Raw genomic sequence first — 27,584 nt, forward strand, 5'->3', positions numbered from 1 at the left:
GCTGCTGTTTTGGTTTTTTGGCCACGAGGCATGTGGGATCTTAGCTCCCTGACCAGGGATCGAACCTGCGCCCCTGTATTGGAAGGCAAAGTCTTAACCACTGGACCACCACGGAAGTCCCTGATTTTTTTTTTTGACTGTTCTTTTTGTGTCATATCCAAGAAATCATTGCCAAGTTCAATATCATGAAAAATTTCCCCTGTTTTCTTCTAAGAGTTTTATAAAGTTTTAGGTCTTATGTTTAGATCTTTAATCCATTTTCAGTTAACTTTTGTATATGGTATAAGATAAGGATCCAACTTCATTATTTTGTATGTGGCTATCCAGTTTTTCCCCAGAACCATTTGTTGAAGAGACTGTCCCCTTCTCTTTTGAGTGGTCTTGGCACCCTTACTAAGATAATTTGATTATACACTCAAGGGTTTATTTCTAGGCTCGCTATTTTATTCCATTGGTCTATATGTCTAGTGTATGCCAGTACCACACCATTTTGATTAATGTAGCTTTGTAATATGTTTTGAAATCAGGAAGTGTGAGTCCTCCAACTTTGTTCTTCTTTTTCAAAATTATTTTTGCTATTTGGGGTCCCTTGAGATTCCATATACATTTTAGGATGAATTTTTCTACTTCAACAAAAATGCCACTGGGATTTTGATGGGGATTGGACTAAATTATCTTTGAGGTTCTTTGTGGTATTAAAATAATTGAAATATATTAATATGTGTATCGTTGAAGTAGAAGTTCAGCTCTGGGACTATTATTTGATTTTTTTACCTCTAGAGGAGGAAAAGGAACATTTATTCAGCACTTACTACATGCCAGGCATTATTGCAGCAATCCTAGGAGAGACCTCACTAGCGTTCTTGTTAGGTTGACTTGTCCTGCTTTGCATGAAAAGCCAGGATTCCAGCAGGAATATGAGCCCAGGTCTGTGTCCTTACAAAGCCTGTGCTTTTCTCACACTACCCAGCTGCCTCCTCCTCTATCTCCTCACAGCTTCCTAGGAGTAGACAAACCCAAAACTGATGAGTGTTTATCTTTTCACTGGTGCCACAACACGTGTGGGGGTGCACCTGCTGTTGTGTTGAGGGGGTTGTCACAGAATTTTAAATGAGTTGCTGTGTACATATGAATAGGTACAGTGTTGAATGGAGGAACATGCCTAAGGGAATCATGATGTTTGAGTTTACTTTTATTTTTTAATTGAATAAAGTCCCACCTGGGACTTCTTTCTTATTCATGAGAACATGACCAGATTCTTGCTGAAAAGTAGGGAATAACCCTTCTCCCAACCATCCCTTCTCCTCTCTCTTCTACTCAAGATTTCCAACCCTGAGAGAGTAATGCAAGTGCTCCAAGATCATGCTGCAAAAACAGTCTCGCTGGCTTCGTCTCATCCAACATTGGCTTCCCAGGGTTTGCATCAGGGCAACTATGACCAAATCTGGGAGACTATTTATAGCAACATCAACCTCTACCAGGTACAACAGGAAGAAATAACCAATACGCCTTTCTGTTCAACTCACCACCTGTGTGTAGACCTTAGAAATTTACTTTGGTAGTTTTTTTAGAGATCCTCCCCTAAAAGCTGTATACCTAGCTGGGTTTGTTTTCATTATAAAAAGTATTAAATGATAATTTGAAAGAGGGATGTAAAGAGGTGTAATACAAGATGTTCTTGCTGCTGGGACTTATACTCAACCAGTAAATACCAATGCAAAGTTGCACAGTCTAGTGCTGAACACTAGATGAGTTGGACAGATGTTAAATATTGTATTTAGAGAGAAAGTGATCTCCACAGGGTTGGTTCTATTGGGGGAAGTCTCTTGAAGGAGGAGAAAATTGAGCTGGGCTTGAAGGAAGCATAGGGCTTAGGGAAGTGGTAGTAGAGAGGGAAGTGGGGAGCCTATTCCAGGAGGGAAGCATGAACAACAGTGCAGAGGAGATACGGTATATGGAGTGTTCAAGCTCAGTTAGGTTGAGTGGAAGAGTCACGTGGAAATAGAGTGAAGAGAAGTTTTTTTGGGGGGTGGGGGGGCGGGTAGGGGCATCTTGTGAATGCCCAGAATTCCAGACTAAGGAAATTTGTGCTTAATCCTATAAGGGAAGTGATATATATACAAACCTGTATTTTAGGAAGATTAATGTGGTAGCAGGCTATTAGCTGGATTGAAAAAGGGAGAGATTGGAGGCAGGGCAGCCAGTTAGGTAGCTGCTACATAGGATAGGCATGGAGTTTGGCAATGAAAGGATGTTTCTACACAAAGCTAGTGGGTACTTATCCTTACAATGGAACTATAAGATTTTTGAAACTATAATTGGCTATTATTCGTTTGTTGCTCTAAGGGAAGAGTTTTGTTTCATTTGCTTATTGAAGATGGGAAGACCTGGTATGTTTATAGTCTGAGAGGAAGGAGCAGTGGAGAAGAGATGGAAGACATGAAAGGGTAAATCTGAGAAACAGGTGACCCTGGGGAAAGAAGAGGGTATGGGATGAAGAAACCAGGTGGAGGAGTAATTTTGAGAAAAGGAGAATGGCATCACTTCCCTTGAGGTGAATGAGGTACATAGAATTTTCAGGTGCAAAAGATAAGATGCTGGAGCTTGTGAATGGCCCCGGCTGTCTCAGAGAGAGAGGAGGAGGAGGTCTGAATTAGTGAGGTAGAAGGTATGAGTGGCACGTGAGGAGGGGTATCGCTGTGGGGGGAAGGCCACAGGACCACCAGCAAGAAAAGAATATGACAATGTAGCTCAGAGAGCCCAGTCGAAGTAAGAGGGCATGAATTTGTAGTGAGCCCATTCTGCATAATAATTCTATTACTTTCACCCCTAAAGATAATTGTAGAGTGACTAAAAATCACACATAAAGTCACAGGTATGGAGAATTTTAGTAAAATGCTAGAGAAAGAAGCACTGTCATGGTCCACCATCCCGGGGTGGGTATGGGGGAAAGTGAAGCCTGAAATGCATCTAATGAGTTACAGATTGGCTGTAAGCAAACACATGCTGGAAGCATGCCTCTGTGTACACACATGCACGCGCACACGCACACACACACACACACACACATACACACACACCCCTTCTATACCTTTTTAATCTGTGTAGACAAAAATCTAGAGAATCTAATGAAAAATGAGTTGGCCACACAGACCAGGAGGAGATGCAGCATATCATAGCATGGCTTTCCCTGGCCCCTGAACTCCCTGACAGGGTATGCAGCTACCAGTGATACCCGCTCCTCAGCTAATATCCTGCCAGAGTTGAGAAAACAGCCACATTTTTCCTAGTCCATTGCTGTTTCACACTGAGGTATATGTCAGCATTCAAGAAGACCTTCTACTAACAAGGGGAAATTTAAAAACATCTGACTCTTCTGCTTCTTGAACCAAACTTGTGGGGGAGGACACAGGGAATAGGGAAGAAAGGAGGAGAGTGAAGGCAGAGTGAGCCCAGGTATCTCTGAACAAGACCTCTGCTCCTAGGATCCTGACAGTCAATGATGCTGATGAAATTACCTGGGAAGTTCTGGTATTAACATCTGAGAGCCATCACCACAAATCTGTTTTCCTCCTTGGCTATGAGAGTAGGGGGAACTAAACTCCTGGGGGCCGATAGTGGTAAAAGGAGGAGGGAGGAGGGAAGAAGGAAGGAAAGAAGGGAAAGAATACCACTTCCTCTGGCTAGTTACTGGCTAGTTGTTCTTGGAATTGACCAAAGGGAGAAAAATGTGAACACTGTATTTTCAAGCTGATTTATGGTAAATAGACCCTAAACAGTCTTAGAATATCTATAGTTCCTAGAGGTGGAGCATGGGGAGAAACATAACATACACACACACACAGATTACCCTACATATTAGTGTCATACAAGTTTTCCAGTTTCCCATTCATTCATTCAGTGATAATTGCATGGGTACTACCTTTTGTGCCATGAATTGTGCTGGGCTTAAGGAAAGAAACATGCAATAAACGAGTAACAAAGAAGTAAATCTACATCTCTAATGTGTGGGTGCCATGCAGAAAACCGAGAAGTAGAGGGCAGTGGGGTAGAGAGGAACATCCTCTGATAGAGAGGTCAGCCAAGATCTTTCAGAGTGGGGGGCATCTGAGCTGAAATTTGATGAACAAGAAGGAGTCAGCCATGCACACAACCTGGAGAAGAGCTATCCAAGTAGGGAACAGAAAATAGCCCAGGGTTTAAGAAGGAAACCCTGAGGCAACAACCAATAGTTTTCTACCTTCCTTCACATTTTCCTGTGGGTGTTACTTTGTGACCTCCTCCAGTATTTCTGCTTTGGTCAAGCGCTTTATGCAGTATCAGAGCACCAATAGTAGTGTGTTGCCATTCTGAATGTTGAATACTAGTCAGATGAGATTAGGATTAAGGAAAAGGTGGCAACTGGGAGGAGTCACAGGAATGTGGATATGAATTTTAAAGCTCTGTTACTATTTTGCAAGCACATAGCAGTCAAGTATGAATTTTAGCACGTGTATGCTGGGCAGCATCCTGATTCTGAACACCAATACCCTATGAAAAATAACTTTCTTAAGGGCCTTCTGCATGAAGGAAGGCAAACCTCAGAGGACTGTTCATTTTGACAGCTCTGAGAGAATACAGACACTAAATGTAGTGCAACTTCAGAACAGTTTCTGAAAAATTCTTAGTAAATACTGTTGGCCAGTAACCTTTCTTTAGAGAGTTTTTAAATGTTTTGTATTTACTATTAGCATTGAAGGCTTTTCTTTAAACACAATTCTAATTCCACATACACTTAAAGATCTGGGTTTGGGAGGTAAGAAAGGTCAGATTTTCATGTGCTTGTTAATTGACAACGATGTATAACTAGAAAGAGTTAATTCTGATCCAGATGGACTGCATTTTGGGATATTCTTTTGAAGAAAACTTAAGATAATTTAACTGTAGTCCTGATCAGAAGAAGGACCAGCTACCCCTGCGTAGATACTCCCAGACCTGTAATTCTATTACTGTGTCCAATTCCATTCTTCTCAAAAACACCTGATTATTAAAATGGCTATGTACAGACATTAAATACTGCTATCGATTATCATATTTCTAAAGCTACAGTTTACGTTGGTCGCTGTTCTTTAACTTTATGGAGTGGTGAAGTGGCAGAAAACACTGCATCCTTTGCCTCTTCTTTTGCTTCTTCTCACTGGCCACACGAAGGAGGGAAGAAGGGGACAGCCGTTTTCCCCATCTGTGTTCCTGCCCCCCTCCATCTCCAGCGATAATGCAATATAGTGAGTACGTGGCGTGCTCTCACAAAAGTGGTGTTGTGTGTGGTAGCTCCAATGTACAGGAAGTTTAGGGAAACATGAAACACCTTTTTCCTGGCTTTCGTCATTAAGTTCAATAGGACATTTTAAAAACAAACATTTTCTGATGACAATAGTGACATGTATTTATCACAGAAAATTCGGGAAATATAGAAAAGTTCAAGGGAGAATATAAAAATCACCCATTATTCTATCACCCAAATATAACAACAGTATTGTTAACATTTGGTATATATCCTTCTAGTCTTTTTACTTTGTGGGTATACACAAGTAAACCGTAGAGACATTTGGGCAGGTGGGAAATACATAATAGGCTTACTTTTCCCCTAATTATTCCCTCCACTCTACCTCCCACTCCACTGCCTCTGCCAATTTTCCGGGAGAAAATGAGATTGGCAATCAGTGGAAATCCCTGAACTGTCAAAAAACATGAACTCAGCCATTCTGGTTTCAAAGACCTAGCCACAAGGCAGTGTAAATGTCAAAGAATTAACCTACCCAGGAAGAGAGAATGAACACAGGTGGTATTGACATTCTGGTTTCTCATTAGCCCTCTGCTTAACTACGCTGTGTCCAGTTCTCTTAGGGGAATACACTCATGGACTTACGGCATTTCCTAAGCAGTTTGCTTCTGTGGGCTGTGGCTGGTTCGCTTTTCCGGGAGGATGCTGGGCTGTCTATCTTTACTCACCCTAGCCTGCTGTGCCCGCTTCCTTTCTTCCTGGCAATCTGCCGGTCCAACAGTATTTTTGTGGTTTGTTCAGTCATTCCTTCAAAGTTTCTTTCACTGTAACTTGACATCACTTCCTATTCCTTCCTGTGTAATTCTGGGTAATTTTAGAAGCAGCTGAAAAAGTCACAACCCCACAGAGAAAAGCTGTGACTCCTAGGCTTCCGTCTGGAGCCATATCAGGCAATGCTGAACACAAGAGCAATATAAGTCCCAGAGGTAAAAGGCTTCGGTAGAGCCCCTCTCACCCAATATTCTGGGTCAAATAGAAACTATCAAAATTCAACCCCCCTCATGGATTTCCTATGAATTTTTTTTTATTTTAAATAACAGAGAGATGATGATCCTGTGTTCCTATATTAAGGAACAGGAGTGCACCATGTCACCTCCTAGGGTCCTCTCCAGTCCTTGGGTTGTGGGATGTTTACACAGAAATACACTGATGTACATACTTACCTGGAACAGACAGGAGCTACCTCTGCCCACAGGCAGAATGGGAAGCCACATAGAGATACCCGGTTAGACAACTTTCTCTTTCACTGTCTCTTCCCAATATCCCTGTCCAAAGTTTTCTTCCCCACTGCCTGTCATAAAAACTGGTAGTCTATCTTTAGAGTCCTGGGGACTTTATTAGTTAAGATTAGGTTTGTGTGTCGGTCGTAGTTAAAAACAAAATAACAGAGGATTAAAGGAGATGGAAATTTCTCTATTTTTCCCTCATATTAATATCCAGGGGTAGGAAGTACAGAGCTGATGTGATGACTGCTTCATGGAGTCCTCAGGGGCCCATGCTACTTCCATCCTGAAGTTCCAACAAATGTGGCCTCCATACCTGAGATCAACACTTGGTCTGAGATGGAGCTCCAGCTGTCACATTCATGTGCTAAGCAGCGGAACGGAAAATGGGAATGGGGAAGCTGCCACTTGAGGGTGATTCCCAGAAGCTGCCACATGGCATTTTTACTTTCATTCCATTGGCCAGAACTTAGTCACATAGCTACGCCTAGCTGCAAGAGAAGCTGGGAAAAGTCATCTTTATCTGGGTGGCCATGTGCCAAGCTACGTATTCAAGTACTGTGGGAGAAGAGGAGAATGGATATTGGGGAACAGCCAACAGTTTCTACCATAAGGACTTGCTGGAATTCTGAGAACCACTGTTAGAATACAAGTAACCCAGCTAAGCCATTGACAATCAGTGTTTTCATGAGGATCAGTGCCACTATGAAAGAGCACATCTTATGAGAATGGGGTATATGCCCAGGTTCAGGCAGAGAGGGCAACTAAGAAAGGGGCTGCCCAGAGGGCAGGGGTAGGACCATAGGTCAATATCACCTTCCTCACAGTTTTCCTTAGGGCCCTGGGTGCATGACCTCATCGTTCTCGACATTAGGAAAGATGTCTATGGAAATAAGTGTAAACCACAGATTCTTGTAGATCCTACAGGGCTGACTGACTACTGCCATCCCTGGCCAGGAGAGAACTGGCATGTACTGAACACCTATGAGGTACCAGTCACTGAGCTTTACACACATTCTAACATTTAATTCTCACAGCAACTTATTTTTCAATTTCATGCTATTTTACAAACGTGAAAACAGGATCAAGACTTTAGATGATTAAATCATATAGCTAAAAAGTAGAGGAGTTTAATCCACTGATCTCTCTCAGCCTGGGACAAGACTAGATTAGAGAGGTTCGAGGTTCCAAACATCTACAAATATGTGTGTCCACTTTTCATAAGATGAATCATAGTAAAAACAGCAACCTCTAATTTATTGTAGAAATCCAGATTTTCATAGGTCAGGTTGAAATGGATCATAAGGCTGTTCTCCTTTTTCATCTAAATGTGCCTTGGATCATGAGATTTAATTTTGTGATGACCCAACTTTGATTTTGTTAATAATATTGTGAATGTTCATGTAATTCAACTAATGCTACTTTTTTGCTAGAATGAAAACATGAAGGAAGATGATCTTTCAGTGGAACGAGATGAAAATGACCCAGCACAAATAAGTCTTAGCCAGTGTGCTAATGAGCCTGTCAAGCAGAAGAAAGAGACAGGGTAAAATGAAATCATTTATTGGTGACTCAAGGAAATGGAATAAACACTGTGGAGAAAATTGAGTGACTGATTAATGTGTAGGTTACATATTAACTCAAAAATATTTGAAGCTGAAATAAAAGCAAGAGTGTTACAGCAGACCAGATAACTAATGTTTCACCCTAGGATGGAATTTTTAATGAGAGTGATTGCTAAGAGAAATTTCTTTTTGAATTTATACATATAGAGCCATTATTTTCCTTCCAGGGCATTTTTAAAAAGTGGCTATTGTGAAGTGAAATAAAATGACTTCAGTATGGTATATGTGAATTTTTTGAACCACTTTGAGGAGAAAGGCATTTGTTCTGTTTTTCCTTCCTGCTAAAGGTACAGTTATGCAGTGGCCCTACAACTGCTGGGCTTGGATGACGGGACTGGGCCCACTGATAGAGATCCTGTCCTGATGAGGGGGACCTACTTGTCCTTTCTGTATCTGCGCCACCTGGGGATCAGGGAGCTGCAGGTATGCGGATGGCCCTGCATGTATCTGAATTGCTTGGTTGTCTGGAAAGGGGGCTTTCCTGCTACTCTGGTAGTAATGCATTTTTACACTTTGTTCTTTGTTCTGATTCTTCCATGAAACCAGGCCTTTTGTGGGGTGGTGTGTTCCTTTTCCAGCAGTAGGGTTGACCTGCCAACTTCTGGGGCCCCAGTGAGTTTCACTCTGTAGGGTGGGCCAGCAAAGGCAGGGTCATGACCCTGTTCTTTCTTTGTTTCAGCGCATCTGCTTAGGAATTCTGAACTGTTTTAGATCTGTTGAGCGAACACTGACGATCAACACTTCAGGCCTTACCTTGGTTGCAGGGAGTCCGGTCCCCACCTCAGAAGATAGTTTCTGGGTAAATGTGGCAAAAGGAGGCGTGGGCACCTCGCAAGGCCTAAGCGCTCACCACTATGCCCATGGGACATCTGCCGAGCACAAGGTGAGGATTCTGCTACAATTTTTTCTTCCATGATTATCTCATCTCCCAAGCCACCTTCTTCTTAACACCTGGAATCAGTTAACATGATGAAGTAACAGGTGGGAGTTTCTAGGGAAATAGCTTTTCTGAAAAATGGTGTTGAAAAGGGAAATGACTTTTTAACCCACAATAAAAGGCAGTGTCCACTTGAGAGCAGGACATGGGCAGGGAACACTCAGCCCTGGAAACCACAATAGGAAGGAAGGAAGGCATTTCAGCTGCTGGTTTGTCCACTTGATAGTGAACAGAGCAAGAGGGGCCCTTTATGTTATCCTGAGAACCACATGTCCTTACAGAGAAACTCTTGTAAGACCCTCCTTGACATTGCTAGAGGTACTTTTTTTTTTTTTGCCTCTTTCCTGTTCTCTAAACCCCAATTTAAAAAATAGGTTAAAAAACAAATGTAGAAAAAAATTTGAAACAGGGAAAAATCTATCCCTCCCAAAACCTGCTTGTCCCTTGGTGCTTTTACTATCTCTTGAATATGTTTTTCTATAGTCTAAAAGATTCATATTAAATCCCTTTCTTTGGGACTAAAGTTGAAAATGCATACATTTTCTTGAAATGTCGTAGACACTCTTGCAATATTTTCATCTCAATCTCTAGAAGGTTTATTCCTGAAGGTGGGGTTTGATATGGATTTTATCTTCTTAAAAGATACTAACTTGACAAATGTGAAAAATAAAATCTATTTAGCTGCTAAATAAGTCATATTTTAAGCTTGTATGACCCCTGACTTATGATTGTCATGTCTTATAAGGGTATGAAATCTTATTATCAAATATTGTTAATATGCAGTCTGCAGCAGTGCTGTCCAGTAGAAATATAACACAAACCACAGGTATAATTTAAAAATTTCTAGTAGCCACATTATAAAAAGTATAAAGAAACATGAAATTAATTTTAATAATGTCATCTATTTAACCCAATGGATCCAAAATATCATCATTCTAACATGTAATCAATATAAAGAAATCATTGATGAGATATATATTTTTTCATACTAAATCTTCAAAATCTAGTGTGTACCTTATATGTACAGCACATCTCAATTCAGACAAGCCACGTTTCAAGTGCTCCATAGCCACATGTGATTAGAGCCTACTGTATTGAACAGTTCAGCTCTAGATATTGGAAAACATTTCCTTATTTTTCCTACCTAGTCACCTCAAGTCCAACTTTCACTCAGTATCTGGGAGACTCCTCTTTTTGGTCTCCTTCCCTAACGATTCCCCCCCTCCCATCTCCTCACCATACACAGACTTCCCTTTTTACCCCTCTGCCCTCTTCCCTTGATCCTAGTTCATGCTTTGTCAAGTCCAGTTAGTATGTTCCACAGTGGAGCTGGAGAGGAGGGTTAAGACACTTTGGAAACAAACACACCCATAAAACAAACACATCTTTCTGTTGCTAATATCCAGCCTGTCTTATATCACAGCTGTAGATTAAAAAAAGATCTTTCTTACCACTGAGCCCATCTCCCAGTTTGTTTGTTCTGTGATGGGGTGGGGTGAAAATGAAGGAGGAGAGGGGAGACAAATCCTATCCTGTCCCATTAATTGTAGGAGGAGCTTCTCAAGGGTAATACAGTTTTTCTTTCCTATGCTGTCATAAATGATAGGAATAACATCACCCTTAAGAAGCTGCCAGCAGCTACTACTTCAGTGTGAGAAACTCAAGGAAGTGGCCTCTTTCAGGGTCTTTAATAGGACCATGTGGTTTACTGCACTCCATGTATGTGGCCATGTCAGCATTTAATCTACAATGTCCAGAATAACTATGTGATTCTTTCCCATGTAGAAGATGGAAGGAACAGATGCTAATATGTTGGGTTGATCTCACCAGGCCAGGGCTGAGGCTACTGGGAGCAAGATCACTGGGCTTACCAGCCAGGGGAGCTAACATCGAAGAAGCCCCTGAGATGGAGACCCTCTTCCCTGGGCCCAGTGTGTTTGATCCCATGAAGAAAGTCTGGGGCCATGTGTTTGCTCAGTGATAATACCAGAAAAGGAAAGCCCCTACAACCTGTCATGGACACTTTGCCATGTGCCTACTTTAAGCATGTGGCAGGGTAGAAAGGGCCCCAGAATGAGAGACAGCAGGCTTCTCCTGGCTGTTTGACCTTGAGCATGTCTCTTCAGACACATAGGCCTGACACCTCATAGTGTGTTCAGGATCTGCCTGGACTTGACATGCTGGTAGCAGAGACTGTTGTGAGCAAGTAGTGGGAGATGAGGCTGCAGAAAAAAGCGGACCATGAAAGGCTAGGCTCTCCTCAGGATGTGGGACTAATTCCAAGGTTGGTGAGGAACAGAATTTTAAATAAGAAAATGGCACTCCTCATTGTTTTATAAATTTCTCCAGATCTTTGCCCAAACATAATCACATTTATTCCCTTGCTTGAAGTCTTTATGAGTTTTCTGTTTCTCACAAGATAAAGTTCAGGCTCCTTGGTGAAGTTTACAAGGCTGGGTGCAAGCTGGCCCCTGCCAACCTTTCAGACCTCATTTCCCCCCACTGTCCCTATACCTTCATTCTTACAGAGCTGGGCCTGGCCTTCCTCTGAATGGGCAGAGCTGTTCATGCCTCTGGGTCTTGTGCATGATGGCCCTTCTGTCCCTCACCTCCTCTTTCCTTGATAAAGGCCTGCTCTATTCAAGTCCATCCAAACATTACCTCTCTGAGAAGTCTTTCTTACATCTCTCTGCAGAGCTGAGTGCTTCTCCCTATGACTTGTCTACCTACATTACAGCACTTGGCTCATTCTAAAACTGTTGGCTTATCTACTCCCACAGGCTATGAGCCTGTCATTCATTCATCCTCCCATTCATTCACCCCACAAATGTTCTGACCAATAAATATACTAGGCACTAGGGATACAGCAGTAAACCAAACTGTCACAAATCCTTGCCATCATGGAACCATTTAATGGAAAAAGACATTAAATAAATAAGTAAGAAACATATATAGAATGCCTAATGGTTTGGCACCAAAGCTTCTCCAGACATCCTAGGCCCTTGCAGTTGGGAGGCGCCAGAGGGCTGTGAGCAGAAATGAGATGTGTCACTTCCAGTCCAAAGCATGTAAGAGCCAATCCATGACGCTCCAGCATGTCAAGCCACAAAATAGAAACATCCTGGATCCCTGGGTCACTGCTAGAAGAGAGAGGCCTAGAAAGCAACTAGTCCTGCAGTGAGCTCTGCCTGAGTGATACATTAATTTTAAGTATTGGCTACTGAGCTTTGGGGTTGTTTATCATAGAATAACCTAGGCTTTGTGGACTGGTGAAGATGGTGGTAGAAGCTGTGGAGAAAAATTAAGAAGGAAAAGGGAATAGAGAGTTGGTGATGGGATATTGCCAGGTGTAAGTAGGGTGATCAGGGAAGGCCTTACTGAGAAGGTACTATCTGAGTAAAGACCTGAAGGAAATCAGGAAGCAAACCATGTGACTGACTGAGAGAAGAGTGCCAGGCAGAGGAGAGAGCCAATGCGAAGGCTCTGAGGCAGAACCGTGTCCAGCAGTGTTGCAGGAACAGCAAAGAGCTTAGTGCAGCTAGAGTGAATGAGGGGGAAATTGTTAGGAAATGAGGTTAGAGAGATTGGAAGAGTGGAACAGGTTATGCAGAGCCTTATGGATCACTTTGAGGACTTCGAGTGAGAAGGGAAGCCCTTGGAGAGTTTTGAGCCAGAGAGTGATGTGATTTAACTTACATTTTAACACTTGTGCTGCTGTATTGGGAATAGACTGAAGGGCTAAGCAGAGATTTGTTAGGAGGCTATTACACTGATCAAACTAGAGACAATGCATCTGGGAAGACAGCAAGATGAGAAATGGTCAAGTTCTGGATATATTTTGAAGGTACAGCCGCTATGATTTCCAGGCAGTTAGGATGTAGAATATGAGAGAAAGAGAGAAGTCAAGGTTGATTCCAAAGTTTTGGCCTGAGTATCTGAAAGTTTGGTGTTGCCATCATCTAAGATGTGGTTGGAGCAGGTTTATTGGGAAGATCAGGATCTTGGTTAAGGGCATTGAAACTTTGCCATTCTTAATAGATGTTCAGGTGGCAAAAGGAAGTAGGGAGTTGTATATATATCTTCCACATAGTAGGTATCTAGTAAATGTTTGTTGAACAAAAGAAATGTTCTGTTCGTAACAGAATGGTTGTGAGGTCACAGCCAGACAATATAAATGAAAGTGCTTTGCAAAGTATATCACGCTGTTCAAATGCAGAAAAAATAGCTATGATAAAATAGCTATGAGAAAGTATCACTCTGCAGGTGAGGTGGAGACTAGAAGATATTTTTTATTTTCGTTTTAAAAGATTGTAGCCAAAGGATTGGGTCAGTCACCCAACAAAGTTTGATGAGTTCTTAGACTGGGTTATAGTAGTAGTAGTAGTAGTAGTACTATTTATTATTTGAAATTAATGAAAAGATGATTTAGAAAAAGGCAGGCTAGCCAGAGAAGTATTGTCTACATTGCCAAAAGGCCTAACCTTTTTCCTAACAAATGATGGCAGAAATCAATAGAGTGAAAAGCATTAATGATGGGCACCAATTTTCCTATAGTTACTATACTCAAATAGTTATTTTGGCATCAGTTAATTTGCAGGCTTAAAAACATATGAATCATCCCAAAGATCAGATTATACCTTAGTCAAACAGGTAATTATTGCCACCCTTTTCTTGCCACTCCTCCAAGAATAATATTGAAGGATCAACTCTCTACACCACAAAAACATTAGAAGGAAGGTCTTCCACATGGCTGTGGAAGAAATGAAAATAAAAAGGAAATATTATAGTGACTGAGCCATAACCCTGTGTGAGGTAGTTTGGCCATCTCATCTTCACAGTTCATCTCCTGTGGACATAAGTGTACATTTCAGACACAGGAAGTCAGGGAGGGAAAGGAAAGAAATATGTATGTCTATATAAAGGGCTTGAACCATGACTTGGGGGTGGGAAAAGTGGAAAAAAAGACCATTTAAGTAGATGATGGCATTACAGTCGGCATCCTGACACTGTTACTGCTTTCCATCAGCTTCAGAACTCAATCCGGTAGCCATTTCTTTAAAGTCTCAGAAAATTCCCCTGTACAAGAACACTGGGAAAGAAAGGTCTTTTCCAGTAAAGTGGATAAAACATACCACATTAAGTTGTCCCTCTTTTCCTCAGAGGAGAGCTCATTTTGCATAACAGGCTATAGGAGCTAAATGCCAGCAGAAGCTGACATGCTAGCTTATAAATCTAAGCAAACTGTTTAATTTTTGTATGTTACATGTAATTTTCTCAGCATCATTTCTGTTTTCCACCGGTGCCTATCATTTCATAAAAAACAATATGTTCACTTTTGGAACTCCTAGTCAAAGGAAGCTCCTAATTATTAAAGGTCAGAAGTCAGATTTTTTAAAGTCAACCAGCCAAACAGACAAAAACCACTAAGGGCTCTATTTAACACCTCCCACCTCAAAATATATAGGCATATACAATAGTATCTGAAAATTCAATAAGCACATACACCTCCCCAACACACACCATTTTAGAAAAGATACAGTTTTGTTTCCAGCTCAGGTCCTCCATTTGTTGGAGACTGTAACTTGGTTATAGTTCTTACTGTTGTTTAGACTCTACTTGTTGCCCAGTGGCATTTCTGCCTTACCCACCACTGGGTGCAGGGCCCTGAGGGAAATTAATGATTTTTTTTCTAAGTGACAAAAAACTGATTGACCTTGGGGAAACTGCGGTTAGAAGCAGAGACATTCCTGAGTTCCTAACAGAAAACCACCAGGATGCAAAAAGCCCTGGGTAGGAAAATGCCAGACAAACCCCAGAGGGAGAAGTCATTAGTCAGGGTAATCAAATAACCCGTAATCTGTATTCTCTCTTCCTTTTGGCATCACTCAAATTTATCCAGTTTTAGAAGTAGATGAGGTAAGAATATTCCTATTGGAATAATATGACTGCATTAGCATTGCATTTGGAAAGAACTTAGAGTTTCTAGACACACTGCAACACTTGGAGGGAAATTTAGCAAGAGTTTGTGCTATTTTGTAATATATGTAGACTTTAATTAAGGATAATTCATGTTCATATTGTTATAAAAGGCTGCTCTAAGAATGTTTGACAATTAATCTTTCAGATCCCAGACAGAATTAATTTAGATTGAATTCTTTGTTCTGTCTTTGCTGCAGACCATTTGGGATCTGAATCATGGGATGCAGTGCTGGCATCCAACATTCCAGGGCATTTAATTTCAGCTCTTAGCTTTTATCTCTACTGGTCATCCTACATTCTAATGCATCATTTTTTGCTGATGTTAGTTTACGCTATGATTCGACTATTTCCATCTCTTAAGAACTTACTTTGATTGAAATACTTAGTCACATGAGCATCTCTCGCTGAGCTAGTGAGTATACGGTCATCCATTGTAAAATGATTTTCCAACTGCTGCTATAGAAATTCCTGACCAAAGCCTTTCTCTTGTTCAAGTACGCACCATATACTTGATAATTATTAAACCTGAAAATCTCTTACTTTTGAATATTTTATTCTGAAATAGACCACTTAAAATTTTAAGCAATAATGATGTCGACAGTGAAAACTTAGAGTACTATAGTGGGAAAATATTTTAGCTGAATAATGGCAATGATTACACTTATTGATTTAAGTTAGTAATTAACATAATTAAGGAATATCTTAGAAATTTCCCTGAAAAATTTTGACTTGGCTGGCATCAATTGATACAGCAGGTTAAACTGGGTTTGTTGTTAAACCACCAGGGACCTGTTTTTACCAAAGGAGAAATGTGTGTTTTGCCTTTAAATTACAGGTTTGCAGACATTTTAGTAAATATTTCATGTTAACTGAATTTTGGTTATATTTCTAAAATTAGTCTTTTAAAACTAGAAGTAAAAACAAAAACCTCTGTTGATTTAAAAGTCAGCAAGTATGAACTTAGCACCTGGTCTTGCCCATGGCTCTTTAACCGATTCTCAGGAATCCCAGTTACCCATTCAGTGTTTTCCTTCCTGAGAGGGAGCTGACAATCTGAGGGGTCCATTTCTACTAGGAATATCTTCATAGAGAGACCTGTCTCTGGTCATTTTCATCCATTTCTCTACCAGGTCACAAAGAGGGCAGCGAGTCAAATGTTGACCAGGACTGGGGATGGGCCCATGCAGGTATGGACAGATTTGCTGTGCTGTATGACATGTGGACTTGGGAAGCAACTCTTCTAGAAAACAAGCGCCAGGTATTTTTACCTAGAAAACAAAACATCTATTGAACATTCTTATAAACCCCAATATACTTTTTTAAACCCAGTGGGTCTTTTAGAGCAGTTCCCAATAAAATGAATAATTATTTAAATAACCTTAGCTAGTTGTAAGGATGTGAGTAATAAATTTTACGTTCTTTACTGTGGTTCTTTGTTACAAAAAATAAAATGTGAAGGATATGACTTTATCATAAGGGAAATTTGTTAGAGGGCTGTATAATTCAGGCCCTTTTATAATATGTATGCTTTTATCGAGAATGAATGATGATTCCATTCATGTTCATTGTCCTGTCAGGGACAAGCCTCACTTTGCTAAACACAGACAAACTGACTGACCTTATTATGGCCTTTAGAAGGGTATGCCACATGTGGGTGGGTGAGAGCAGTTGGGCAAGGATTTCCAGAATGGAAATAATAGGATTTGAAGACTGGATGTTGGAGTGAGAGAATGAGGGTGGAATTAAAATGACTTCCTCGGGCTCAGGGAGGAGGCTGTTAACTGAAACAGAATGAAAGAGGAGGAGCCTCTTTAGAGGGGAAGGTAGCATTGAGTCTAGGACACAGGTGTGTGAGGAGAGTTTGCTAAAACCCAGGTGTGAATGTTTTGCGGGAGCTGTAGGTTTGAAGCTCAGGAGCAGGTATGAGTATGAATGTGGAAGTTGAACCATAGTAATGAATCGAAATGACTAGGAAAAGCCGGAGATGCCTGAAATGGGTTCCTGGGAACACTTATATTTCACGAGAAGGTCATGGAACAAGAATCCATGAGAGGAACAAGAAGGAGGAGCCAAAGAGACTGAAGAAAAAAAGAAAGGGATAGTGTTAGGAAAGCCCACAGGAAAAAAACATTTTAATTAGGAGAGGATGGTTTCCTGTGTGGATGTGAAACATCAAGAAAGGTGAGTCCTAAAAACCAGACAGTGGGGTCAGCCATCAGGCAGTCATTGCCAGCTTTGTAGGACTCTCTCAAAAGCGTAGCAGAGATGGAAGCCAGTTACAGGGCATTGTGATGTGGTCGGAGGATGAGGAAGTGGAAATGTTTTCTTTGAATTGTTTTTCTAGTAGAGTAGAGGGTTTACCATTTCATCTACGCTCTGGTCTGTTACTCATGGAGATGTAGGTCACCCACTTTTGAAAACAACTGGCTGGACTTAAAGGGTGCAAGCCTTGGCCTTGAAAATTGTTCCTCTTTTCAAAGACAAGTGGCTTCTAGAGTTTGCATCTGCAAACTTGATCTGCCAAACAGAACCTTACTGTGATCAGCTGAGTAAATGGGAGATTTAGACTCAGTGTAGAAACTGGAGAGGCTGCATTAAACGTAAAGTAATACAGAATCCTCAAACTCGACAAGTTTATTGGGCCAGACATGAGTTTTAAGCAGCCCCCCTTTTCTGTACTCTCCCCACCTCCACTTTCAGTTCTTCTAGGCCTTTTATGGAGGCCCCAGGCAGGACTCAATGGCAGAGAAGAATAGAAAGGCAGAGAGTAATAAAAAACAAATTTCTTCTTACTTTGGCCTAGGGTTCATTCTGTGCTAAGCTACCAGGGCTGTCCACTGGTTTCTTCTGTGGTATGTGAAATTATTTTAACTTAAAACAATCATTGAAAATATCTCCCTCCTTTCTACCCCAAGAATGTGTTCCCTATAGAAACTGAGCTATCAGTGCCCAAAACTGGAAAATGTGGCTTTCTAAATCAGAAATTGTTGAAAGGGCCTAATTTTAATGGATAAACCAGATTTTTATCTAAAGTACAACTGATTTCCCCCAGTACTGATTCTACTGCCAAGTGTCCTCAGCTGTTTTTTATTGTTAACTATATTGGAATCACTAAAGTCAAGAACTGTTCAAACACATTGGCTTGTCTTAAATCCTTAAAGTAGCCATATTATGTAAAAGGCTCATAAAAATAGAGCTGGTGTGAATTTAGGTGGATTAAGAGACTCAGAAGCTGGGCATCAGCTGTGCCAGTTCCTGACATTTATACCAACTGCTAATTCTCTCCACAGCCACCAGAGGACACATTTTCAGGGTAATTTGAATTAGTGTTTAGAGCACTAAAAAAAGGCCAAAAATTCTGTGACAAGATGTGTCTGACACTGATTTTCTGTTTTGCACTTTCATTTGACCTAAAATACTGTTTTTAAAAGTATTTTAAGTCCAAGAAATAAAAAAAGGCTGAGGTAAAAAATATAAACACAGTCCGGTTTGAGATTATTCACTTTTCTATTTTCTCCAATGTTTGATGCCTACCGTCAGTGTGCACCACGTATTACTTTGCCTGAGAGTTGGCCCTTGACATACACAGGTGACATTTGACAGGCTAGGAAGACTTCTTAGACAAATACCAGCCCAGAGTTTAAATGGAAATGGGCCAGTTAGCAAACAGATAATAAATAGCAACTGTGAGGCAGAAAGATCACAGTCCTACCCCTACTAAGAAAGAATTCATAATAAAATTATGCAAAGGACCATCTGAGAGCTTTTCAAGGTGGAGGGCAAAGCTTGAAAAAGGCTTGTCAATTTAAAAAGAGCCACATTTTCCTTCTCAACAGCTAGGGTTGCCAGGTAAAATATGACAATATTGGGGACATACTGAAAAAGTATTGATTGGTTATCAGCAATTCAAATTTAACTAGATGACCTGTATTTTTATTTGTTAAATCTGGTAATCCTACCAACAACAAAGTGATAGTGGCAATTTAGCACCAGCCTCTGCAACCTGGTATCACCAGATTGGAATCACCAGCAAGAACCCTTACCACAAACTTCCCCTGCCAAACAACCAAACAATAGGGCTTATTGTACAAAAACAGGTCAAGGCAATACAAATACTATAAACCAGCTCCTGGGATTGCCCTGGCCCAGCCAAAAAGGTTTAAATTCGTCCAGAATGATTTAGGGAAGTTATTGTTTCTTTTCTAATCTTCCCCTAGGCTATTGAGTGGCACCCTTCTTACCCCATCACTCCTTCGTTTCTGCTTTGTCTTCTGCTATTTAATAACTGAATGCTATTCTAGAGTAGAGCCCTGTGGATGGGATAAGGTCATTTAGATCACCCTGCTTGCTTCATTTTCCCTGGGGTTCACTTAAAGGCAAGGGAGCTGCACCTTCATTTCACACTCTGAGCTGTGTGAGTTTTTAACCTGTGGAGCACATTCTGTGTCCTAAGCTTTTAGCCTCTTCTGGTGTTATCCTTTTTATACTGAGGTTGACCCAAGGCCCTTTGAACCAATGTTTCCCAAAGGGCATCCTGCAAAACTGGATGCTAAATAAAGTGCCCCAGGCTCTCCCTGCTTGAGCCTTAGCATTGAAGCCCTCAGACACTGGACTTCTATTACTAAGGCAGTATTTGATTCCTAGTCTGCTATTGATTTTCAAGTGTTTACCTCCTTGGGAGCTTCAGGAGTTGTTATTGCAAGATGGAGACACTCCTGGCTTTTCCTGCCACTTGGTTCCTTTACTCCCCGCTGCACTGTTGCCACCTATATTCAAGTAGTGCTTACACCCTCTCAATTCTTTCTGGTCTTGCATTCTTAGCTATGGGCTCCACACAATGAAAGGGGCTCTTTATCTCCTTTTAGGAAATTCCGTAGTTTGTTAAGAAGTGAGCTGGCTTCCTGGCCTCAAACTACCAGGAAGACCAACACCCAAGGAAACAAAAAATGCTCTTTCTCTAATGCATCTCAGCGTGTGCTAGGCTGTCGGGTGGGTAGAAATTGCAGGCTCAACAATCCACTCCTTGCTGTCAATTAAATGCACACACTGGGCACACCTGTGTCTTTGGTGCTACAGCTACCTTGAGAGCTGAGGCCTTTCAGAAGCGTGAAACCTCCGTTAGAGGAGTGGGTCAGAGAAGACTGGGGAGGGACATGTTGAGCTGAAACTCTTGGGGGGAAGTTGGATTAGATCGGCAGAGGAAAGGGATCTGTTCTGTTGTGAGACCATTGGGAGTAAAAGTTCAGAAGCTTTCAGTTAGAGTTGATTTATCCATCAGGTAATATAGACGTGGTGTTTAGGATCTAAGAGCTTTTCAGGGACCATTGAAAATATGTGAGATCTGAGAGGAAAAAAAAACATGCATTACTCGGAAATCCAAAAAGGAAATACAAAACAGTTATCAATAAATGCTTAACTGACATGTCCATAAAATGTTAAAACTTTAACTGAGCACTTGTAAACATCTCATTACATTTGAAAACAATTTATAGGTCAGATTTTCTCACTTCATAAGAATTCTCAAGTACATACTACCCAGAAATCATAGCCAATCATTAATGAAATGTATTGCTCATAGCCAAATAATTTGAAAATTATAAATATCATTTAACATTTTTACAGAAAAAAATTGATTGGGATGTGTTTTAATGTATTTGATATAATGTGGGTCAGGGTCTCCAAAAGTAAGTGAATCTAAGGCCTATGAAAGTTTTTTTTTTTTTAACATCTTTTTTGGAGTATAATTGCTTTACAATGGTGTGTTAGTTTCTGCTTTATAACAAAGTGAATCAGTTATACATATACATATGTTCCCATATCTCTTCCCTCTTGCGTCTCCCTCCCTCCCACTCTCCCTCCTATGAAAGTTTTAAAACAACCCTAAGAAAGTAATTACATTGTTCAGAACTACTTACATATTGGCCCTTAGGTCCCTGTTTGGGATTCCAGCCCAGTGATCTCTGAAGAGCTTTTTCTGATTAGCACCATGACTGATTACACACAAATAGAATTTACACAGAGAACAGAAATTCCTTAAGTGCATAAACAAATGTAAAAACAAAATAAAGAGCATCTCTTTCTGAATTCCCACACTAAGAACCCTCTTCAATGGTTAGTGCATGGAAGCTTCCTTCGGCTTTTAGAAAAGACTTGTGAACTCCACTAAAACAGAAGCCCCCTCTATGCTCTTGAGAGTTCTGTACGTAGGCCTTTCCTAGTGAAGTCTGATCTGGGATAAATGCCTTTATAGCTAGAGGGCACTTTCATCCTCAGCTTGCCACTCTAACCCCCTCCCCCACCATTTCTACATAGGTGAAACTTCGGCAAACTGTTAAAGCGAAAGGGTCATAAATGGGACTGAGGATGTAGAAGAGGGGTGGAGGCCACCTGCTCACCTTTGGTGATAGAGTAAAATGGGGGAGGGAGAGTGGGTCTGTGGAAAAAGGTGTTGGAGATAAATGGATTTGATGAAGTGACATTGAATGCACTGTCTCATTGGAGCTTATAATTATTAGATGTTATATTATTCATTATATTACCCCCCTTTATTTGTGGAGAGCAGAGGAAGAGGGGACAGCGGTGAAACGAGTGCTTTGTCCCTCACCCTCCCTAGCTTGGTCTGTGTTGCACTGGTGCGGCAGCTGCCCACCCTGGCCTGGTACCCAGAGGTTCAGAGCTGTCCCTTTCCTGTTGATGGTGGGGGGTCTTTCCAAAGCATGGAATGGGTGGAGGCTCACCTCTCTCTGCTGGGCCCTGTTCCCTGACTGTCAACCTTATTTGAAACTTCTTGGCAATTACTCTGAAGCCTACCAGCGTGTGTTGGACCCAGAGGAGAGGTTTGCCTTAGCACAAGTGATCACTAACGGCATACACAGGTGCCCAAGGTTTGATCTCAGCTACCCTTACTTCATTAAGGCCTACGGAGAGGAATGCACCTGCCTGAGGCTTCACCTGCAGCTGGTGAGGGGCATCCTTACGTGAGTATATTTGGGTTTTAGAAGATTCCATGTGAGAAGAGGATGAAAAACACAGGCCAGAACTGAAAATCGTGTTTTCCTTTCAGTCCCAGTCCAGAATCTGGGTTTTCTAGGGCAGCACGTACACGATGTTTATTTGTAAGCTTATTTGCATTGTTGAATTCCAAGCATGACTACAATCTTAAAGGAAGGTTTCCAATCCTAATTGCATTTAACGATACCAAAGAATTGACCACCTGTTTTCATTCAGTCACAGAGTTTATAGTGAAAGAAGGATGAAACCTACCCCCTTGTAAGACATTAAAGTGTAAAATTATATTTATTTTTTAAAAGGTTGCAATTATTTCTAGGACACTACAGGAAATGATCACAGTCTGTGTCCTCTGGGGAAAGGCTAGAAGATAACGATTGTTGCAGTACAGTTACCTTAGGCCTGCTTAGAATTTTTTCATTGTAGTCAATTATTTGACAGAAAGAAGTTTTCTTGTGCCTCTTAAGATCGCCTGAAGCTGGTTGCCTTTGCTTTCCCTGGCGGACCCTCGGCTCAGACTAAAGACAAGCATGTCTCTGTGTGAGTGAATCCTTAAAACCCATGTCTGGGTGAAAATTAGCCAAATAATGAAGAGATGCAAAGGGCTGATGTTCTGTTCTTATCATGCCAAGGCTCATAACTCACATCCATGGGAAAGTTTGACTTTTCTAATTTTAACTTTTATGTGATATTTCTAGATAGAGTGTCAGTGGGAGTATGTCCAGAGGCTTTGACGTGAAGGCCATCCAGATGCTAGCAATACATTTGGACTTCCCCTTAACATAATTTGCAAATAACTCATTTCCATCAACAATAGCTGGTAAGTTGGTGTTGTCTTTAGACATTTTACTTTTAATTTCTGGATAATTTAAGGGTATGATGTTAAGCCTAATACTATTCTACAAAGCACCTCTCAAGTATTTGGAGCTGAGAGAAGTAAATATAAAAGTCACAGAAGAGGGATCCCTTTGCATACTCAATATCTATTTACTTTGTAAATAAAGAATAGGAGGCTAGAATTTAGACTTATGCCACTGGGCGCAGAATCTTCATTCCCTTGAGCAGTCCTAAAAAACCCCGGTTGCTCTTGAAATACTGTCGTAGGATTTATCAGAGGTGCCACACAAGCCAACATATGTGAAACACAGATGTGCTTTAAATTTCTCAAAAACGAATTTCCTTATTCTAGCAAGTGTCAACAAAAAGGTTTCTGCAGGCTTATCTTGTGATACCACCTCCACCCCTTTAAGGAGCAGATTAAATTTCCTGAGATCATTCAGAGAGAGTACATGAAGTCACCCCCTTGATATGTGGTATGATTCCCCCTCACCATTCCTTTCCAGGCTTCAGGGGTACAGAGGAACCAAGAAGCTGGTGACAGGCTCCAAGTTGGTCTGTGTAACCCAAGATCACAACCTCTCTGTTGCTCCAAATGGGTGGAGAAATTGTCCAGCTCCTTTCAACATTCATCAAATATTTTTGAGCATCTACATGTTCCAGGCAGTGTGCTAGGAGCTGAGGACACAGAATGAACAATGCAGGCATGGCCCTATGCTCCTGTGAAGTGTATAGTCTAGCAGTACAGGCAGACTTGCAGTAAGAGATTGCCACAATGGGCTGTGATGTCATCTTGGTCCATCATTTCATGGACAGGCATCCCATGGGTAGGGTGCCATGGGATTTCATAGCTGAGGTTCTAACCTTTTCTTTCTTTCTCTTGAGAAAGAACCCTGGGAGTTCCAGGCACAAGACTGCATTTTCTCCAAAGACCTTTCACAGGACTGATTTTTTAACTATAGTAAGTTTGAGACCACTTCTACTGTTCAGGAAGTGGTTTTTGACAGAACATGCTAGGACTATATGGATACTAAAACCTGTCAGAGTGTCTCAAAAGCAAATGATATTTACTTGATGAGATTCCTTTCCAGACTTAGGTTTGTATTTCCTAAGATCTAGGAGTAAGAAGAATCCCATTTGCATGGGTTTAAGAAGTATTTAGATATAGAAAGGCCCTTGACTTGACCGGTGCTATATCCTTTATTTCCAAAGCAATAACCCACAGAAAAGTGTTTTATTATCTCTGGCCTCATTCATTCATAAAATATAACATTTTTATGGCAAACATGAATGATTCCAGCAGTTGTGTACAGAACTTAAAAATCGTCTTCATCCATTATCATTTTGGGGGAAAAAATGGATAAAGAATCGGGTGAAAAATAGAAATAGTCATGGAAAGTACTTGTTTAATATTTAGATACTTTTATATTAAGTTATTTTGTTTTCAAATATTTGGCTAAATATTGATTACTGAAATGTTGACAGGTTTGCCATATACAATCTTAGAATCCCTTTTTTCAATTTTATTGAGATATAATTGATGTACAGCACTGTATACATTTAAGGTGTACAGCATAATGATTTGACTTATAATGAATCTTATTCTTTTTGGCTTTTAGAGTAAACTATGTCTTCTAGTTTTAAAAAGGTTCACATTAAAGCAAAAAGCATGTTGTGTAACTTGATGGGCTCCCTGGACAGCCTCTGAGACCCCATTGAGCTTCCAATTTTTTATGATGCCCTGGATTATAAGAGTGTTTTATTGGTCTCAAAAAATATGAAATCCAAATACCTGTAGAAACATTAAGTTCTTCACTGTGTAAAATCGTCATTAATTGTTTCTCTTCATTAAGCCCAGCTTTGACAAACATTTACCTGCTGGAGTTCCACCCTTCCCTGGGCCTGGCTTTGCACATCCCCAGAGCCCTTGAGCACCTCCTCAGGGAGGCCTGCCACACCTGCAGGCCCACATCAGCCAGTGCCCTCACCTTGCTAGAGAGACACATGCTGCAGCTGGCCCTGGATGTGTGGCTCACTCCAGCCAAGCCCAAGTCCTGGTACGGCGCACAGCTCCAGAAAGACGTAGGTTCTCTGAAAGGGGTAGGTGGGTCCTTGGCAAAGAGAATGTTTCCTCCCAGATGTTACTACTTAGCTTTGTTTTTATGTTTGGCTCTATTCCCCTCTATCTGGCCAGGGACAGATCATAGTCCTAGGGCTTGACAACATTTTTATTTCTATTTTTTTTTCATTTTTGAAAAAGTTTCTAGTTTTCATTTTCAAAGTTTCTAGTTTATCAGGATGCTGCTACAGTTATAATTTAAAGGGAGATGTACTAGATATGGGGAAAATATTTTCTGGTTTATTATTTATATTTTTAAAATATCTTTTTAATTAAATTTTTTTCTTTCTAAGATTCTTCCTAAAATGTACTCTTTTGTCCTGAGCTGAGATCTGGTAGAGGAGAGACAGCACTGAGTGAGGAGTCAGTGACTTGGACTCAAGTTCAGTCCTGCATTAACTTGCTGTGTGACTCTGAGCCTTACTTTCCTATTTTTTAACATTATGTTTGTGTATTTGAGGGGAGGAGGGTAGAAGTGAGCTCAATGATCACTAAAGCCCCTTCCAGCTCTAACGCTCTGTGGTTCAAACTGTGGCCCAGTGCCTTACATGGTGTATGTAATTGGATTTTAATTTTTTTCTTTTTCTATTAAGGCTATCACAGTTGAGCCTGGGTTTCTAATTTGACCTTACTTGCTATTAAGATGAAGGAACTTTCAGGCTTCCCTGGTGGCGCAGTGGTTGGGAGTCCGCCTGCCAATGCAGGGGACACGGGTTCGTGCCCCGGTCCGGGAAAATCCCACATGCCGCAGAGCGGCTGGGCCCGTGAACCATGGCCACTGAGCCTGCGCGTCTGGAGCCTGTGCCCCGCAGCGGGAGAGGCCACAACAGTGAGAGGCCCACGTACTGCTAAAAAAAAAAAAAAAAGATGAAGGAACTTTCAAGGACCCCAGCTGCCAAAAATATTTGTTCCACAGGTCTGCCTCAGCCTCCTATCTCCTCCTGCCCAAACTAAAGTTTTATTTTCTTTTAAATTAATGTTGAGTTGATCAAAAGTAAAATTTAGAATTGTAGCAAAAGAGGAAAACAGAAAATTACTCTAAATATAACAATTCAAATGCATTTATAATCATTATTTTTCTGAATTCAAGTATTCTTCATATACATGTTTTACATAGTTCTTTCTAATCATATCCTTCATACACTATCTCCTGTTTTCTCAGTTAACATCATATTATATATTCTTCTGTATTGCTAATAGTCTTTATACTCACTCACCTTTACGACCACATAATTCCCTTAAGTGGTGAATCATAACTTATCCAACCATCAATGGGCATTCAAGTAGTTTCCAATTTTTCATTATTATTAAAAGTGCTATAAGGTACATCTCCATGCTCACAGATTTTTCCGTATTTTGAATCAATTCCTTTGGATAGATCCCAGCAGTGGATTTGCTGAAGCAAAGTTTAAGTCTTTTGATTTATGCTGGCAGATCACTTTCCAGAAGAGTCATGCCACTGATAGTGTATAAGAGTACCAGTTCTGCTATACCCTACAATGTTAGTTATAAGCATGTAATGTCTGTGCTAATGTATACATATTATATATAAAGGTGGCTTTACACTGCTGATTTTCTTTCCTTGCTATTTGTTGAGATTAAATATTCTTCCAAATGTCTTGTTACTAATTTTATTTTTTATGAATTTTCTGTTCTTTCCCTTAGTTTATTTATCTCTTGGAATCCTAATGTCATTCCTATCCACTTACATGGACTCTTCTTTAAAAAAAAAAAACAAACTTTAACCCTTTTGTCCATCATATTTTCTGCAAATATTTTCCCCAATTTGTCTTTTTATTTTTTAACAGAAACTTATTTTCATGTAGTCAAATCTATTTGTCTTTTCTTTTGCAATTTCTTGTATCCTCCTAAATCCAGAAAGCAAAAATTCCTCCAGATGTTTCATATTTTATCTTATTTTATTCTAACTTCTTAAGGTTTTATCTTATTTCAAAAATATTTAACTCCTTTGAGTGTTCCACCTGGAGTGTGTGTGCATGTATGTGTGTGTATATGAGTGTGTGTGTGGTGTAAGGTATGGCTCAAAATAGAATTTTTCCCCAAATTACCAGCCATGTATCCTACTACCATTTATTGAGGATTATTTTCACATTGTATTATGGTAACAGATTTTTTTTCAAATGTATTTTTAGTCCTCTTATAAATCGTAGTGAATATATGGTGTACCTATCCAGTCTCTCATTGATCCCACACTTTATTTTATTTTATTTCATATTTTTGACCGCACTGCATGGCTTGCAGGATCTTAGTTCCCCGACCAGGGATTGAACCCAGGCCCTTGGCAGTGAAAGTGCCAAGTCCTAACCACTGGACCACCAGGGAATTCCCCACACAACTTTAATTGTTATTATTTTTGAAATGTGTTCAAATTGGGACCTAGAAATGATAAATATTCAGATTAATCTTTTGTATTGGGACAGAAAATGGGGCAGGTATTGCCCTCAGAAGACAAGCAGGAAATTAGTTTAATAAATCTCTTTATCACTTTGGAAGACTTCAATTGTCTAGAAAT

At 40.5% G+C, this 27,584-nt stretch overlaps 1 protein-coding gene across 1 annotated transcript in view; it reads left to right on the forward strand.

The window, feature by feature from the left end:
- LOC307195478 (uncharacterized protein) overlaps positions 1–27,584 on the forward strand; it is a gene marked incomplete at its 3' end in the record, with an annotated part of 167,192 nt that overhangs the window by 51,599 nt on the left and 88,009 nt on the right. Inside the window, 12 exon segments of the mRNA XM_079939601.1 lie at positions 1,323–1,481; positions 7,980–8,092; positions 8,459–8,594; positions 8,851–9,054; positions 16,218–16,252; positions 16,255–16,345; positions 21,871–22,064; positions 22,151–22,202; positions 22,794–22,826; positions 22,830–22,884; positions 23,439–23,447; positions 24,731–25,138. Coding sequence (XP_079795727.1) covers positions 1,323–1,481; positions 7,980–8,092; positions 8,459–8,594; positions 8,851–9,054; positions 16,218–16,252; positions 16,255–16,345; positions 21,871–22,064; positions 22,151–22,202; positions 22,794–22,826; positions 22,830–22,884; positions 23,439–23,447; positions 24,731–25,138 — 1,489 coding nt within the window.

The sequence above is a fragment of the Stenella coeruleoalba genome (assembly GCF_951394435.1).
Source record: "Stenella coeruleoalba genome assembly, chromosome: 12".
Taxonomy (NCBI): Eukaryota; Metazoa; Chordata; class Mammalia; order Artiodactyla; family Delphinidae; genus Stenella; species Stenella coeruleoalba.